The following is a 19,530-nucleotide window of genomic DNA, read 5'->3' as shown; positions in this document are numbered from 1 at the left end:
GATCTCCTCATTAACACCTACAGTTGGTTTGTCTTTGCATGAAATAGGGCATTTAATTTCTAGTACCCTTTCTGGCTTCCCATCCACCATTACTATACCATCAGGACTAGCACATAACCAAGGATGGGTGAGATTAATTGCAAGACCACACTCAACAACTGTTCTGCCATTTAAATTTGTGTATTTGGCAAGAGTAGGTTTTTCTAATTTATTTCCAAATGTGACATTTCTATGACCCCTATCATCAAGATATTTAGGTTTCAAAAGTGTATTTAAAAGCTTCTCGTGATCTTTTCTCCTACTTTAATTGAATGCGCCCTACTTCCAGAGATCCTCTTCTTCCTTCCTTTCTGAAAACCAGAGGTCAACTTCGACTGATGCAAGGTTCTTTTTACACAAATTACAGTTGCTTGAGTCTTATTGATTACAATATCGTTGTTATAAAAATTCTTTGGTAGTGCAGAATTGTTGACACTACACACATTAATTGCAGATGTAGTCTCCTGTTTCGTTAATAATGCTGTTACATTTTACATGCATTATTCTGAACAGTAACTGTGACATCTGCTATTAAATATCCTAGCAATTCATTGGCAACTTTAACCCCTCAGCGCCGACCTCTATACGTGGCATAGACCCTCTTTTCTTCCGCAGCCGCCGACCTCCATATGTGGTATAGACCCATACATGGTTTCGCATTTACGACGATAGCGCGAAGAGTTTTGGAGTTATGGATACGCAAATTGTTTTGTTTCCAAGAAGAAATTTTGGAGTTTATCAGTGTTGTAAAATAAGAATTGAAGATTGTTAAAATGTAGTTTTTCCAAGGATACATATCTGTCAAGTAAGTCTGAGCCCTAATCTCTTTTTCTTCTTTTAAGTCTGTTTGCTTCATTCTTTCCCACAGAATAAAATAAAGAAATGATGATCTGAGTACTTTGTCTTTTTGCGTGATGTTCTTTGCTCTGTTTGTACATTGACAGTGCGGTTTATTTATTATATTTACCTTTATTTCTCGGCTTGTAATATTTTCGTAACTCTCCATGAGCGCTCTGTGTAGGCATCAGTTAGTGATGCTTTCTGTCATACCAGTTGTGCCCGGTATATATCACATTTGAAAGACGATGTCTCTACCTTTTATCTGGAATATGTATCGAGTTGGTTTATTTCGTCATAAATGTTACTCCCCACATTCAGTTTCGTACTGCTGCCTTCGGTCTCGCTGCAGCTTCATAAGTCTTGTGTGACGCGCCGCGCTCAATAGCTAGCTCCAGCCGTGGTTTGACTGACAGTAACGTGCTTGAAATATTGTATAATTCAGATGAAAGTTTAGTCGGAAGTAGTAGTGACAGTATTAGCAGCAGCGATAATGAAATAGATGATTTGGCTGTGGCGGATGCAGTGGTAAATAATGAGAGTGACGATAAGGAGGAACCAGTACTCAATATCAATGAAATCGTTGAATGTTTTGAAACGTTTTTTGATATTAGTGTAGTAGAGTTAATTGTGAAAGAAACTAACAGGTATGCAGAGCAATATCAAAATGCTCATGGAAATCTTTTTTCGTTTCGGTCAACCGTTCGATTCTGGACACCTGTCACAGTAAATGAAATTTATACTGTGTTACCTTTATTTCTGCTGATGGGCATGGTACAAAAGCCAACATCTCTGTCTTGTTTTTCGAAGAGCAGGGTCATATCAACACCTGGATTTTCAGATGTCATAAGTAGGGACAGGCTTGAAATGATATGTAAGTTTTTGCATGTTATAGACAATAAAAGCATGTCTACATACAAAGGGCCTCCAAAACTGTTCAAAATTGATCCTATTCTGTGTCATTTGAATAACAAATTTCAGTCCCTGTACTTACCACAGCAAAATATTGCTATTGATGAAAGTCTGACTCTGTGGAAAGGGCGCCCCTTGTTTCGGTAATACTTGCCACTAAAGGCCTCAAAATTTGGCATAAAAACATTCGAACTGTGCGAGTCAAGTACTGGTTATTTGTGGTGTTTTCTTGTACACACAGGGAAAGGAACTCTCATTGAATCAACAATGATCACACCAGAAACCCCGAAAACTGCAGCAATTGTCTTGAAATTGTTAGAACCTTTGTTAGGCCGTGGACACACCTTATGGATGGACAATTACTACAATAGTCCAGAATTAGTGAGGGCTCTAAAACATAATCATTGAACAGACTGTGTTGGGACACTGAAACTGAACAGAAGAAATGTTCCCAAGGAAGTAAAAGAAAAAAACTTAAGAAGGGGGAAATAATAGCTAGGCATTCTGGGCCCATCACTGTGCTAAAATGGTGTGACAAGAAAAATGTTACGTTCGTGTCCACATACCACAACGAAGAAACAAAATATGTTACTAAGAGAGGGAAAGAAACAGTAAAGCCTTTATGCGTGATAGATTACAACTATGGCATGGGGGGCATTGATCTCAAGGACCAGTTACTACATATGTTTCTAGTCGAAAGAAAGAACGACTAAATGGTATATAAAGCTGTTCAAAAGACTATTGAATGCAACCGTCCGAAATTCTCTGAAATATATTCAGACAAGCCACAGGGACAAATATTGAGCAGTTATCTTATTGATTCAGCTGGTGGAAGGTTTGTTTACAAAATACGCTCACACGGGCAGGGAACGAAACATTCAAGACCGGCGTGCATCAGATAATACAGTTCCAAAGTTGCAGGAAAGACATTTTATCAGGAAATTAGCGTCAAAGAGTGAGAAATCCAAACCTCAGAGACGTATCGTGTGTTCAAAACACGGCAAAAAGAAGACGTCGATGTACTGCTGCCAGGAGTGTGACGTGGGTCTCTGTCTCGAAGAGTGCTTCGAACTCTATCACACGAAAATAAATTACTAAGGTAATGAGAAAAAATTATGTAATTATCTGCATGTACATAGTTCTGTCATACGGAATTCCAAATTCCGTGAATATCATGCTACTCTTATACTTGTAGTAGCGCTTTAAGTAAATCAACGTATTTCAGACGCGCATAGTTGAAATCTCATCCAGCCGCGGGGAAGGAAGCTCTTTAAATGGCTGTGACGCTGAGGGGTTAACTGATTCTGATTTTTCTCCTCATTTAAGATTTTGGAAAGTATACATGGGGTTTTCAAATCAGGAATTTCAATTGCATTAACATCAAGCCTCTGTCTTTTTGTGGGAAAAAGTTCTTCTAACCTCTTCCCCTTGTTATATTACTCTTTCCCTGCATTTGAGATGAGGGTCGAGACTGTTGGTATTTCCTGCAAACTGCTTTTTAGTAAATTTATTACATGCCCACTTCATCCAAGTAGACTGCCTTTCTTCGAAGAATTGAACCGATTACTGTCAGATAAAATACTCCGAAATCCCACTGTTATTATCAAGTGTGCCATGGCAACACGGGGTGAGATGACAGCTGATGTTTGCGCGTTCGCGGTAAAACGCAATAACATACCATTTTCGGCACTTGCAGCGCGGTGGTGCATTTCTCACTCTAACGCACGGAACCTATACTGTGGAACCAAAAATTTCCAAGGAAATGCAAAGTCTGTATTCAGCAATAGTGACATATACTGCAGATACATTGACAATAACAAAATGAGATAAGAGTAGAGTTCAGGCAGCTGAAATGAAATCAGATGTATTGCAGGGTAGAAAAGAAAAGATAAAATCACAAATGAAATAGAATGGATTGGAGTTTCAAAACTGCAGGACAAGATAGAAATAAGTGAACTGAAATGGTATGGACACATGTTGCAAACAGGAGAAGACCGACTTCTAAAGGACGTATTCACAAAGAAACCAACAGGTCAACAGGAAAATAACCACAAGGAAGACCTCAAAGAGATGGATGGATACAGTGGAGAAGAGTAGAGAGAAGAGAGGAGGAAAGATAGAAGAAACACTGGAAGCAAGGAAAAGAATGCTGGAGGGATAGGCAATGATGGAGGTCCTAGATTCGTAACCCACCCCAGGAGATAACTGGAAACAGGAACCAGAGAGAAATAATATTTTTTTTTTTTTTTTTTTTTTTAAGAATAACCTAAGCATATGTTAACATCAAAATTATAATGAAAATAATTTTACATTATGAAAGTAAGTAGCTTCACTGCTCTCTTCCACCATTATATATTGATCAATAATTATTTTTCCATGGACACAAGATGAGTATTTCAAAAATGTAGCAAACAACAAACAATTCATCTTGCCCAAATCTGCTGTTCTGTTTGCCATCTTCTTTTGATGAAGTTCTTCAGATAAACAAGTTACATTCCATTTTGAATTCAAACACACCCACGTTAAAGACCTTCCCACACTGAATACTAACAATGTATTTTAAGGAAGATTAACAGAACATTTTTTTGCATCTTTCTTGTAGCTCAGCCGTCAGGAAAAACTAAATCATGCTATTCCAATATAATATGCGACACTCTCCAGGAATCCATAACATAAGTTGGCAAATCGCATTTTTTGTTTATTTGATATTTTGACAGTAGATAAATCTGCGATCATTTTTGGGAAAACCAGAAGACTCTAGCTTAAAAACTGATTGCTTTATGTAACTTTGAAGTTGTAAGACAGAATTTATTGAATTCCGAGAAAATCAATTTGGAAAATGGGATATAGAACTCTGCTGATATATTAAGGATCCAAGAAAATCTGACCATTTCACTGGATAAAGAAATATCAGCTTTCTGTATTAAAACAATTTTCATAAATATTAAATATGTAAACATATACAAAGCTCGACAAAAGTGAAAAAGGAAGTTTTAATCTTGTGGCACTAATATACACAGAAGTTCTATCTTAGGATGTACAAATAAGATAAGGATACAATAATTATTATAATAGTACTGCTAGTGTTAATAATAATATCGGATATTTTAAAAGATTGTTCTGAAACTGTACACAGTATGTATCCAATTAATGATTAAGGACTTACATTACTAATCTATCTTGTATCCAGTAATAAACAAAACTGAATTACATATGGGTTTTCCTTTTGCAAACACAATCTGTCTCACTAGTGGGCCCAGGTATAGCAGCTTTAATGTCGCCTGGCCTTTAGCAGAACAATTCCCCCGTATCAGCAGTACAGTACTCTCAAATCTTGTTGAACAGATATTTCGTCCTTTCTGCAGTCATTCCTTTTACTTCCAACTTCTTAGGTAGGTTCTGAGGAAGATTAACTGCCTTGCAAATCTTCACAATTACGACTGGACAGTCCAAATTTTGTTGACATGTAATGACCCAGGTATATCCTTTTTCACAGTCAAATGACTGAAAGATGTGATATAAGGAACTCTTCTCCAAACATGTTGCCAGTCATACATATTTATCAATAGCTCGCCAGTTTCATTTCCGATGATGACAGATTTGTTTAGTATTGACTCCGTGGTGCTATCTTAAATAACCCAAACAATATCTGTCACACGGTACTTCCTTTTCACGAGACGAAAAGAAGTCATAACAAAAATTAGTTTGACCCATTGGAAGAAAAGAAATAGTTATTTCTTCATGTAAACCTGACATAACTCTGCACATGATGTTATTTTTACTTTGTGTGATGCACTTTTCAGCATGAAAAAACAAATCACAGCACTATGACCGGACGCCTGCATAGTTCAAATTACCAGTTATAAAATTTGCAGCCAAGTAAATGTCTATAATTTTAACTGTACATTATCTTGATGCACAAGCTGGTTATTTCATATTTTGGTAGAAGAAAACAATACAGGACCTTCATTTAAAAGAAACCATACCTTAAGTTGCCAATGTTAAATCTCCATTGTGACTTAAGGAATGATTTTGTTAGAATGCACAGGTTGTTCCCAAGGGTTTTTTGAAGACTTTTCCATAGGTCATGTCACTGTCACTCCTTTCACCATGCAGTTCAAAAATCAGGCTAACAGATGGTACTCAAATCTAAAAATCAATATTTCTCATCCATCCCACCTTTTTCCTTTCATGTAATATAGATAAGAAAAGGTTCCACTTTATCAATACCAATTTTATTTCTATAAGATTAACTTACAGGACCGGTTTCAACTTTTTGAACAGTCATCATCAGCTGCACATTGGTACCTTTACATAAGTCAAATATTGGTTGAATTGCCTTTCCAAATGGAGAAGTTGTGGGAAAGCACTATGTCCAAACATTCAAATTGGGCATGTTTAAGAGTAAAAATTGGTTATATGGTACAATCTAGATGGTTGAAAGCGAGTTTGTTTTTTAGGCCTAAAATTCATGTAAATTAGCTAATTTTTAAAAAGTACAGGTATATTAAACACTCTAAAATGCATAACGCATGTTCAAATCACATATTAAAATATACAGTGCGTGTTAAAATCCTTTATAATGGCTCAGATCACTTCATTGGAATGGATTTATACGTCTTGATGCACAAGCTGGTTATTTCATATTTTGGTAGAAGAAAACAATACAGGAACTTTATTTAAAAGAAATTCTCCATTTGGAAAAGCTATTCAACCAATATTTGACTTATGTAAAGGTACCAATGTACAGCTGATGATGACTGTTCAAAAAGTCGAAACCGGTCCTGTAAGTTAATCATATAAATAAAATTGGTATTGATAAGGTGGAACCTTTTCTTATCTATATTACATGTTAACTATCAATACGGAAAATGAAACTAATTAATCAAGATTTTTCCTTTCAAACGTAAAATTTTGTCACACGACTTAAGGTATGGTTTCCTGGAGAACGTCATATATATTTATAACCATTATTATTATTATTATTATTATTATTATTATTATTATTAAATATGATATACGTATACAAAAATGTACTCACTCTACAAATTCATGAATTTGCAGATCAGCAAACATGAACCCAAAAAGTCCAAACACGTCACCACAGAAGAACTTTACCAATTTCTCACGACAGATCTGATTTATTCGAATAAGTTGCTGGGTAGTACATTCTGTAGCACAAACAATATCAAATTCAGCAAAGTAGGAATCTGGCTTGTCATCCACATTATCAGTATCAGCAGACACAGTCACCATGGAATTCAACTGCTGAGCTCTTTTCAGAGATGCTACAGCTCTCTGAAAATGAAAAATCAACAGTTAAATAACAAACAAGGAAATTTTTGTTTACTTACTTCAATCATTCAATGTGCAATTTTGCTATCTCAAACTCATAAGAATGTTAGTAAAAAACAACAAATAATTCAACTAAACCCACCATCTTAATAAAATCTGCCATTTTCTGCCATCTCACCATAAACTGCTTTCAAGCAATGTCTTATCTGTTCTAAAATATATCAAGAAAACTTTTTACATTGTGTCTCATCCTCAAAAGGAAAAAGGAACTCACAAAGAAGAAGGATAATGTCCTTCTTACCCTCCATCTCCTGTTGCACAAGGTTTAACAAAGGGATCAGCTCACTATATGAGCATCTCCATACACAGACTATCGATTATCCAGGCTAATGACCGGGGTGAAAGACACGGATAATCAAAAAGCATGTGTTTATTCCAAGAAAAATGTCTTCTATAACTTTTTAAAATACTCTACCATATAAAGCAGGCTATAATACATTTATAAAGATAACTCACCCACATTTTCGACCTCTGAAGAAGTCTGTAATGGCTCTCTGCTTTTGGTTGATCATATGTTTTCTTTCCTCAAGACGTATTGTGTGTGCAGCAAAAACGACACCGTTTTCAAACCCCCTTTGTCCCATATAATCCAACAGGGTATCTATACACTGTATAGAGCTACAGAATCGGAAACACTTTCATAACCTTCTTTTTCTTCAACCTCACTTAAACTGTCAACGTCACAAGCATTTCCAGCACAGTCATTAGCAATGTCTTCATCACTTAACAGCTGAAAGCCTTGTTCACAAGTATCACTCAAAAACCATTCAATTAAATTATCGTCAATTTCTTCGAACCCTTCCGATTTCTTAGCACGAGTAAGAATTCCTTGAGAACTGTTTCCTACGTGGATATCCTTTTGTTCTATTTGTGGTAGAATTTTCCACACCATTATCGCGATAGGGTGCACAGTTTTACTTTACCCCAGGTTGTTGCAACTCTTAAGTACTGCATCCAATAAAGAATACTGTTTCCAGAAATTTGATTGAGTAACAACACTTTCTTCCATCAAACTTTTCAGGAGTTCAGATCTATAGCATTGTTTCACAGATGTAATAACACCCTGATCCCTAGGCTGTATCAGTGCTGCAACATTCGGAGGAAGACATTTTGGCAACAATGAGTCCATCATCTAAAGTTAATGAACTTTCGTTTGGATGTGAAGGTGTGTTACCCAAAAGCAGCACTGCTGTCTGTGATAATACTTTGTTTTTAAGAAAGTATCTCACTTCTGGTACTAAATGTTTTGAAACTAAGTGAGGAATATTTTCCTAGTCATCCAGGCCGCCTTCTAATTGTAAAACAACCGGCATGGTTTTGGCTTCAGTCCCTTTGAATGAACAAGACTTCTTGCCTTTCCCAATCATTACAACCTTCATTTTGTGGTTTCTGGAGGCATTTCCATAGCACATGATTGTAACGTGCTCTTCTGAAGATTTGTGTCCAGCAGCAGACTTTTCCTTTTGTGAAGCAAGAGTTGTTGTAGGAAGACCTTTCCATATTAGCCCTGACTCATCAGCATTATAAATTTGATTAGGAAGAAAATTTTTCTCTTCTACAAATTCCTTAAGACTGCTGAAAAATGATGCAGACTGTATTCACACTAAGACTCTCTCCCTCCACCCTTAATTGACGGACACTATGTCACTGTTTAAATCTTGTAAGCCACCCTGATGGAGCGTTAAAAATCAACCTCTAAGCCTTGCGCTTTATTAAAAGTCTAGCTTTCTCGGAGCACATGGCACCTGAAATCTGTGTTCCTTTTGCTCTCTTCTGTTCAAACCATTTCAGGAGCACAGAATCAAGTTCCCGATAAGATGTCTTCATACTTTGCCGTTTCGTAGGTCCAGAATAATTAATGCAGTCCCTATGTGAACGCTACGAGTTTTTGTTGATTGTTTTTTATGTCTCGCACTGTTTGCACTCCTATTCCGTAATCACTGGCTAATTTGCTTGCGGAGACTCCATTATCTAATTTCTGAATGATATTTAATTTTTGTTAGATTGTTAGCACTGCTCATTTACGTTTTAAACCACACATTTTTTACACTACAATGTTAACAGCTGTTGACCATTTAAACGAATCCCTCAATGGAATGAAGACAGCACTTGCCTACCAGGAACCTTGAAATACGCCTATCCCCACCTCCTCACGGAACTTACACTTCCCTATTACAAAACAAGACAGGACAATGCAAGAAGTCGTCGACCAGTCACAAAGTACAGTACTAAAAATAACTTTACCTCACCGGGACTACACTGCAAAAATATGTATGAAAACTGTAAATTCAAACGTATTCCATTTCAATTACAGTATTTTTAATAAGGAGAAAACATGCACAGTTAATCTGCAAACCAGATAATCCATGCCCGGATAATCAAGAGTATACTGTATGTGACTTTGGGTATGGACTAAATCATATACTTTCCTTAAATGACTCAATCCTATCATGCTTACATGGTGTAAGTAGTAATAAGTACCATAATAAATAACCATATGGCCCCAGATACAGTGTGCAAGCTTTTTTTTTGTTAGTTGATGCCATCTGGCTGCTTGCTCATCAATTTTGACCTTCCATTTTACTCTAGGCCTACTAGATGGCGGAGTAAACAGAATCTCTCTTGGGTAACAATAGCTGAGTTTTCATGCATTTTGTCGGGTAAACACCACGTGTCAACACAGATCTTTTACATGCCGACATCACAGACTTTTTCCTGCCTTTCAAAAATCATGACTACCTCTGACGGGTTGTGCATGGGATCCAGAGGCCAACACTATCACTGAGCCACAGAAGGAGCTGGTGTGAGTAGTGAAGAGTGACATCACTCCACTGGACAGCCAGTCAGTCACAGTCTGAGCAACCATGAAATGCTATTAATGTTGGTCTTTTCCTCCCACTTCCCTCCAGAGGCACAACACAGCCAACTGGGCAATTTTCACCTGGCACAGCATACTGTACCTTTCATCATTTTGTCGCACCCACGGATGAGTCAATTACATCAAAAATGTTTACATAAATATTATATTTGATCAAAAGCATCTAAACTTAACTTACATTCTTTCCTATTTGATCGCGAGGAGCAAGAAACTGGGAACAGCCGTCTTCCTCAGTAAGGGAACCGCTATCAAGTATAACAACAGACTTCACTCCAGCCAGAATAATATTCTTGCAGATTTCTGCACCAAACCCTTGACATCCAATCACAAGGATTCTAGCATTACGGAGACTGCAATGAAAACAAAAAATTATAATCTGCATCGAACAAGGAATAAACAACATAAAACAAACCACAATATTAATCACACACAAATCCAAAAGGAGAAGAGACCCTGATATATGGATATTAAACCATATAGGCCTATTCATAAGGTTGAAGCAGATCGCAATGGGTCTTGGGAACCTGAACCTTAGTTGAGTTAATGCCAATACAGGACAAAAATTATATTTACAAGCTGGAACTATTTGGAACTATTTAAGTCTTGTGGACAGAACAGGGCAAGAAATGTTTATTTACAAAGGACTACTCTGAAACTGAACAAAATTGTTGAAAATTAAATAAAGAAAGGTGGGTTGCATATGATGATATGCCTAATAATGACTTCAAATTAGAAATCTGACAATAGAACTTCTTGTGAAGTACTTATTATTCAGGCATACTAGCTCAATGCTTTCTAGTAGAATGTTTTGTTGCTGTACCCATATAGTCTCAATACTTTCCACACAGCAGATCTTGGTACTGAATCAAAAGCATATTTCAGGTCATAGAAAACTAAATACAAAGGCTGCTGTTGCTCTCTGCATTTTTCCTGAAGTTGTCTAGTAGGCTACAGAAGATCATATCTGTTGTGCCTTTCGAGGTTCGGAAACCGCATCGAGACTCACACAAAATCCTTTCCGAGATAACCAGTTTAATAGAATTCTTGATAGAATTTTACCTGAATTGACAAAAGCGATATACCACCGTAGATCCTACATACACTACGATCGCCTTTCTTGAAGATATTTATCATGGTAGCATTTTTCGAGTCATCAGGTACTTCTCGAGTTTCCCAAATCAAGAGGATGAGTTTGAAAAGTCTAGTCTGGCCTACCCAGACCAATAGCTCAAACCAATGGATTCTTTCAGGGAGATCCATTTAGTCCAATATTATTCAACCTGCTTACCCATGATGTTATTCAAGACGTATCTGGAGAAGAAATTACAATGCTCCAGTATGCCAACGACAGTCATGCTGACCAGAAACAAACAAGCTCTGCAGGAGGAACTAACGAAACTCTACAGTTAGTCACAGAAGAATGGTCTAGAAATAAATGCGGGGAAAACAAAGAAAATGAAATTCATGTGAGAAGGTTTTATATCCAAATCAGACTTCACCTATGGCAATGAAAAACCGGAACTCTTAAACACATACAAGTACCTAGCGCTAATCCCCCAGGTATCATGGAAAGCCTTTACTAAACACACTAAAGAAAGATGCACAGCAGTGGTGGCTTTTGAAGCAGTGGCTTTTCCCACGTCAAGACTACACCCTAGCCTCTTACGCAGTTACAGAAATATGGCCATACCTTGCTACTGCAAATCTGAGAAGAATGGACTCTGTAAAAGTTGCCTACTTAAGAAGAGCTCTCCAGCTACTGAGGACAGTGCAGAACAAAACAGATCAGTGTATTTACTGGCCAACACCAACTTCTTTGTCAGGGAGTTATATAAGAACCTCAGTGTAGCACATACGCCAGCATATGCAGCAGTCATCAGGGATAGAGAAGGAAAAGCAAAGCTGAAGACAGACTTCTATGAAAAAGATAAAAAGAACTGTTTACTTTCTAGACTTTCAGGGACTTACTTTAGGGGTCAAAAGAAAGTATTGTGTATTTCAACCAAGATATCTATGTTCAGATTTTGAACGTCCTGGCACGTTACAACAGTCAACTTCGAACCTACTCGGACACTATAGTAGTTTTTCATGGTACTTCCCCCCCCCCCCCCTCCCCGACATTCAGAATGATTTAATATTCATTCTTTCTCTGAGATGTAGACTATCTCAGGTGCATTTTGTTTTCTTAATTCTTGCATTACTTATCCACGAAAAACCGAAGAGTTGATCTAGTTTACAAGTAGTGGGATAAACAATATTTTACTTAAATGTCTTCACACAACAAAAATGTTTGGGATATACCTTAATTAAGGTCACGACCACATATCCTACTCCTAGCCCTTTTCTGTCCTGTCTAAGACCTATCTTTGTTGGTGTGACTATAGCCAATTGTAAAATGTCATCATATTTAGGACACTTTTACAACTGTTGTGATCCACAGTTATAAAAGTTGAGAAGTGTTTTCTGGGAAGAACATTATTGACGGGTAGTCAATTATTATTATTATTATTATTATTATTATTATTATTGCATATGACTTCGCTCCACTGATTTATTCCAAAATATATTCTTGTGTTTTACTTTAAATGTACCCTTCTTAGCCTCAGCACACTGTTAACTCTACGTAAACCAATCACATGAGGAAACGGCTTGATGCAGCTGTTGTACATTCAGTGGTGGCACGTGAACGAGTGAATGCGGCACTGGATGTAGGCTCCACCCACTGCCCCATTGTCATTGCTGGCACGTCATCGCTTGCTGTCCCTCAGGCGTGGGACAGTTGTAGAACTAACATCCCTGTATCCAATTGATCACATAATGGTAACATTTACTTTTTCAGAATTAGCTGATATTCACCTCGTCTACGGAGCAGGAGAATCCGAACATGCAGCGAGGGAGCTGTACAGACAACAATTTCCAAACTACAGTATTCCCAATAGCCGAACCAAAGGCTTGCTTCTTCCTTGGATCGAGGGTCGTGAACCACATCATGATCCTGCGGAGTTTCAGCGGGAAGAACAAATTTTAAGACTTGTCAATAAGCACAAGGAGCTTGGCAAGGCAAGTAGGAACATCTAACTGGACTGTTCACCGTACACTGCATGAACAGCTATTGTACCTGTACCACTACCAGAGGGTTCGGCATCACCAAGAAGCGGATTACCTACCAACAGCTGAATTCTGTACCTGGTTCTTGCAACAATGTTAAGGTAATGCAGACCTTCCGCACGATGTGTTAGTTACAGATGAGGCATCTTTTACTCGTGAGGGTATCATTAATTTTCACAACGCCCATACATGGAAGAAAACCCTCATGCCATTCACCAAGGTCATTTCCAACACAGGTTTTCTGGGCCGGGATATCGGGAGATCAGCTTCTTGAGCTATTGGAGCTGAATGCACAACTAACTGGCTCTAGTTACCTCCATTTTCTGCAGTCTTCTCTACCAGAGCTCCTGGACGACGTTCCCCTACAGATACGCCAGCGGATGTGGTTCATGCACGACGGGACACCTCTTTGTCAGTATGGACGTTCATCGATGTCTAGATTGCCATTTCCCGAATCGGTGGGTTGGTCGGTATGGTCCCGTCAGCTGGCCATCACGGTCCCCTGATTTAAATCCACTAGACTTATTTCTGGGGGCACCTCAAAGACTTTGTGTACCAAGTGGAAATTGCTGATGAAGCAACTCTATGACAACAAATCTGGGATACCGTCGCAACTGTGAGAGCAGATGTGGATATGTGGAGACAAGTGAGAGCTTTGTGGTGTCACCACATGGAAGCTTGTCGTCGAGCTAACGGAAGGCATTTCGAGCATTTCCTATGAAGGAATAGACTGTAACTTTGGACGTTCAAGAATGTTCACCCGCCTCTGTGGTGAAGTGGTTAGTGTGATTAGCTGGCACCCTCGGATGCCCAGGTTCAATTCCCGCTCTACCACAAAATTTGAAAAGTGGAACGAGGGATGGAACGGGGTCCACTAAGCCTTGTGAGGTCATGTGAGTAGAGGGGGTTCGATTTCCACCTCAGCCATCCTCGGAGTGGTTTTCCCACTTCTTCTCGAGGCAAATGCTGGGATGATACCTAACTTAAGGCCACAGCAGCTTCGTTACCACTAGTACCCTTTCCTCTCCCATCGACGCCATAAAACCTATCTGTGTCGGTGCGACGTAAAACAATTTGTAAGTACATGTTCTACTAATCTCGGAGACATGTCCGGAATTACAAGATTAATAATTCGGACTTGTTGTCAGTTCACTACTTTCTTTAGTGTTTTCTGACAGATTAAGAGCTGCGATGTTTGAGTGTAGCGGTTAATTGTTATTTTCATAATAGTAGTAGTAATAGACTAATACAGTTATTATAATAAAAATAATGTTGTTTACACCGAGCTTGATAGCTGCAGTCGCTTAAGTGCGGCCAGTATTCAGTAGGTAGTGGGTTCGAACCCCACTGTCGGCAGCCCTGAAGATGGTTTTCCGTAGTTTCCCATTTTCACACCAAGCAAATGCTGGGGCTGTACCTTAATTCAGGCTACGGATGCTTCCTTCCCATTCCTAGCCCTTTCCTGTCCCATCGTCGCCATAAGATCTATCTGTGTCGGTGCAATGTAAAGCAACTTGCAAAGAAAATGTTGTTTATGTCCCATTGGAGACGTAAGGTGGCGCTCGCCTTTTGACCCTAATTTGGGACATTTGATCCTGGTAGTCCGATGGTATTTGAAGGTGGTCAAATACGTCTGCCTCTTGTTGATAGATTTACTGGCATGTAAAAGAACTCCTGAGGGACTAAATTCTGGCACCTCGGCATCTCTGAAAACCACAAAAGTAGTTAGTGGGACGTAAAGCCTATAACATTATGATAGATCTGAGGTATTGTAATTTTGCCCGCAGGTATTCTTTAAAGTGCTTGTAAATCTACCGACCAGAAGCGGGCGTATATGAGCAGCTTCAAATACCATCGGACTGAGCTAGGATCGAGAGCTGAAACACGCGCAAATCGCATAGCAAAATGTGCATGGTTTAGCGGTAAAAACGTTTACCTTATGGTATTTAGAGATGTCTAGCAGACTAATCGAACATCCAATAGGCTTTTTGTTTGCGCTATGTTGTGCATTATAACAAAAGAAGAAATTAAGTCTGGGGTGTTTCTGCATACTGCGAGTAGTTCTCCCCAAAATCCATGATAATGAAACCACATTGAGGGAGAACATTCAACGTAAGCAGTTCGACAAAAGCACTAGGCCCGTCACTTGCCTGTTCGGTTGTCTGCTGTTCCTAGCTATGGGGATGTAGTTAGAAGGGTCCCTGCCCCCTACATGAAACCGGACTAGAGGTATGAGCTGCCTGGCTGATCTTCACATGAATAACACCTGTCAGAGAGGCGAATTATCGTCCGTACTAGTTGTTCGCGAGTTACTTAGTAGTAGTAGTAGTAGTAGTAGTAGTAGTAGTAGTAGTAGTAGTAGTAGTAGTATCTGAATAATGCCAGTGTATGAAAACCACAAATACAATGATATGCTGCTAGTGTAACGTGAGGCAGAACAGAATACGGGTCGCGCGCAACAAATCTATTGGGAAAGGTTTCCCAACATAGGGTGCCGAATCCAGCAACGATACTTGCTGTAGTGCAGCGTGTTCATGGTACAGGCTGTGTTACATCATGCTATGAAAAGCGAGGGCCTGAACGGGCACGTGTAATCCTAGATGTGGAAGAAGACAACCTGACAATGGTAAACTATGATCCCGGGCACCGTATGCATTGTATAACACATGCCGTTGGTATACCAACTTGGCTCATACGTAGGACACTGCATGAAGGGCAAATGCACCCTGACCACATTCAACGGGTGCAGTGTCTTTCACCAGCCGATTACCAATTATTTTTTTACAAGATGTACGTCACCACGACAAATATAAGACTATATAGAAATAATATGAGTCACCACCTTATCAATACACTATTTTATTTACTACCAAACTGGTAAATAGGGTCAATACCGGTTTCGACCCCTAAGGGGTCATCCTCTGTTGACACATACAAAATATCTACAAAAACATCACATATAATGGTTAATGTTTAAAATTCATATGTCATTAAAATGCTGGTAAATACATCTTAGTTTGGATATGTGTATATTATGGGATTTATAAGTTTCTATAGCCTATAGTGATACCAATCAATACGGATATGAAGCTTATAAATAATAAATATAAGACTTACGGCGACTGATATATCTAAGGGCTAGGATCAGGAAGGAAGCAACCGTGGTCTTAATTCAGGTACAGCCACAGCATTTACCTGAAACTTATAAATCCCATAATATACACATATCCAAACTAAGATGTACTTACCAGCATTTTAATGACATGAATTTTAAACATTAACCATTATATGTGATGTTTTTGTAGATATTTTGTATGTGTCAACTGAGGATGACCCCTTAGGGGTCGAAACCAGTATTGACCCTATTTACCAGTTTGGTAGTAAATAAAATAGTGTATTGATAAGGTGGTGACTCATATTATTTCTATATAGTGATACCAATCAATACGGATATGAAGCTTATAAATAATAAATATAAGACTTACGGCGACTGATATATCTAAGGGCTAGGATCAGGAAGGAAGCAACCGTGGTCTTAATTCAGGTACAGCCACAGCATTTACCTGGTATGAACATGACAAACCACAGAAAACCATCTTTAGGGCTGCCGACAGAGGGGTTCGAAACCACTATATCCGACTCGTGGACTGTGGAACATCCCCATTCAGTAGGACAAGGCAATTTCCAGCATCGGTTCTGAATTAATATCTGGATGGGTGTAGTAGGAGGTCGGTTACGTGGACTAATCATCTTTTTATTAATGTTATCTTGCTCCTGTAGATACAGTACGTTGCTGGAGCTTTCAGAGGACATGTCGCTTTGACTACGCAGAACCACTTGGATTTTACACGATAGTGCAGACATTTCCTCAACGGTGGACAGGATGATGTACAACTATTAATTGGCCACCCAGATCTCCAGACCTTATTCCAATAGTTTTTTTTTGTATGGAGGGACATGAAAAACAAAGTATATCAAACTGAAGTAACCACTTCGGATGACCTCCGTGAACACATTTTTAAGCAGCAGAGGATATTCTGTACCACCATGGTGTCTTGGCTCGAACGTGTCGCAACTGGATTTGGAGAAGTGAACGCTGAAGAGAAGCCCAGAGTGGTCACTTTGAACAATTGCTAAGAGTTTCACTTTGGTATGTCAGATGTTACGCCATTTCTGCAGCGTATTTACTTGGGAGTAAAGTACAGAATCGATATAGTATTTTGAGTCTCGATAGTTTGATATTCTCATAAACCTGAGCAGATAAACTGATGTACTGGAAACAAAAATTATAAATCGAGACTTTCAGTGCGTGAGTGCTTTGTACGTGGCGAAAGCTGAACACAACACACGGAATATGTGCTTGTTAAAAAGCTAGACATTACCAGGCGAGTTGGCCGTGCACGTAGAGGCGCGTGGCTGTGAGCTTGCATCCGGGAGATAGTAGGTTCGAATCCCACTATCGGGAGCCCTGAAGATGGTTTTCCGTGGTGTCCCATTTTCACACCAGGCAAATGCTGGGGCTGTACCTTAATTAAGGCCACGGCCACTTCCTTCCAACTCCTAGGCATTTCCTATCCCATCGTCGCCATAAGACCTATCTGTGTCGGTGCGACATAAAGCCCCTAGCAAAAAAAAAAACCAAACTAGACATTGACTCGGAACGCAGTTCGGCAGTTCCTCAATCCAATCCTGCACGTGGTTTGGGTTCATTACGTGTGTTTGAGCAGTTTATATTTTGTTTTTTATTCAGTATGAATTAAAACAGATGACACTTTGCGTTTTTAACAGCCTATGACCTGAAAACAGCAATCATCATCATCATTATCACATTTAAAAAATTCAATAAAATGCTTGTTTTATATTCATCACTACTGAAATAGGAACTATAAGTTAACATTTAACTTAAGAAGGTTGCCTAGAGCATTTTATTTTTAATTTACAAAAGACAATTAAAAATTTCTTTTAGTGTAAGGCAATCTGTATGTTTTTGTTTTCTAAACTGTTGTGCTGTAATGTTTAACATAGGTAAATTTTTTGTGTACGTTCGTATATCCATGCTTTTCTACTCGAAATAGTCTTGTTACTATCGACCTGAATTACTACTGTATGTTAGTGTTCATTCTTTTCCACAACAGAGTGTTACTATTACGACTGTAGTTCCTACGACCACGCCACTCTTTTGTCTGTGTCACTAATGTAGGCCTTGTTCGGTTATGTCCTGCTTGACTATGTGGCTGTCGTTACCTTCTCCTTCTTCTTCTTCTTCCTATTCTTCTACTGAAGCCTTATGTCCTAACAGGTTTATTCTACCAGCATCATCTTAACACGCAATAGCGTAATCTGTCACGATTTGTTATTAACACCAGTAGTTAAAAATACAGATTACTATTCGTAAAACGAGAACCAGGTAAAGCTCTTGGGGATGAGTCAGCTGTAACCTCGTACTGCGGTTAGCACGAGAGGACGAAGTGTGACAAACAGGTTTTATGTATAAACATCAAACATACACATCAACAAATCTGAGAAACATAAACAAGGTTATACGTGAGAGACATGTAGCACCATCAATTATGAGACCTCTCACCTTTTCCTTTCCATTTGGTCTTGCTGATTCGCAGCAATGCTATATCTTTGTCAACCATAAAATCTACAATTTCTTCTGATGATGAGGTAGGACAGAGCTAGGAAGGAAGTGACTGTGGCCATAAGTAAAATACAGCCCCAGCATTTACCTCGTGCGAAAATGGGAAACTACGGAAAACAATCTTCAGGGCTGCTGATAATGGGATTTGAACCCACCATCTCCGGAATGCAATCTCACAGCTACACGACAGGAACTGCTTTGCCAACTCGCTTGTTGTGCTGACAAGACTTCCTTAAAATATTATTACAATGACCTCAAAGTTTATATGACATTCCTTAGTTCCATTTGAAAACTTCAAACAAGCACATTTTAGTCAACTTTGATCGAAATAAGCTGTATACGTAAGTGATTCTAACAGCCATCATCTGAGTTGGAAGTACGGAGATGAGAATCAATGAAGATCACAAATTGTGAAATGGACTGAAGCTAACATGGTCCACCTGGTATTTGATGCAAAAGACAGTGGGATGTTCAAAAATGTCGGGTGGAAATGTGAATACAACAATGATCTTAGGTTAATTACAGAAGATGAACGTGGTAAAGCTCTCCCAGCTACAAGACAAGTAATTGGGAACTACCCTCACAGCCAACATACACCTGTTATAACAGTTATTGTTACCCAAATATCTCTGAGCCGATGCATACCCAGAGCATGCTGGAACTTCAGTAAAACCAATTAGAATGGGTTCATAATCGACCTAGGTAATTTCCAGTTGTGTCAAGTTATTCCCACTTCATTGGTTCAATAATCTCAACA

The 19,530-nt window shown here is 38.8% G+C and overlaps 1 protein-coding gene across 1 annotated transcript in view; it reads right to left on the bottom strand.

Moving 5' to 3' along the window:
* Positions 1-19,530, bottom strand: part of LOC136864382 (SUMO-activating enzyme subunit 1) — an 80,171-nt gene that overhangs the window by 41,854 nt on the left and 18,787 nt on the right. Inside the window, exons 3-4 of the mRNA XM_068225845.1 lie at positions 10,200-10,371; positions 6,830-7,086 (exon numbers count right to left, since the gene is read on the bottom strand). Of these exons, the coding sequence (XP_068081946.1) occupies positions 6,830-7,086; positions 10,200-10,371 (429 nt within the window). The remainder of the gene's footprint in view (positions 1-6,829; positions 7,087-10,199; positions 10,372-19,530) is intronic.

The sequence above is a fragment of the Anabrus simplex genome, chromosome 2 (genome assembly GCF_040414725.1).
Source record: "Anabrus simplex isolate iqAnaSimp1 chromosome 2, ASM4041472v1, whole genome shotgun sequence".
NCBI lineage: Eukaryota > Metazoa > Arthropoda > Insecta > Orthoptera > Tettigoniidae > Anabrus > Anabrus simplex.
The sequence above is the reverse complement of the archived record's forward strand: the minus strand, read 5'-3'. Positions and strand labels throughout refer to the sequence as shown.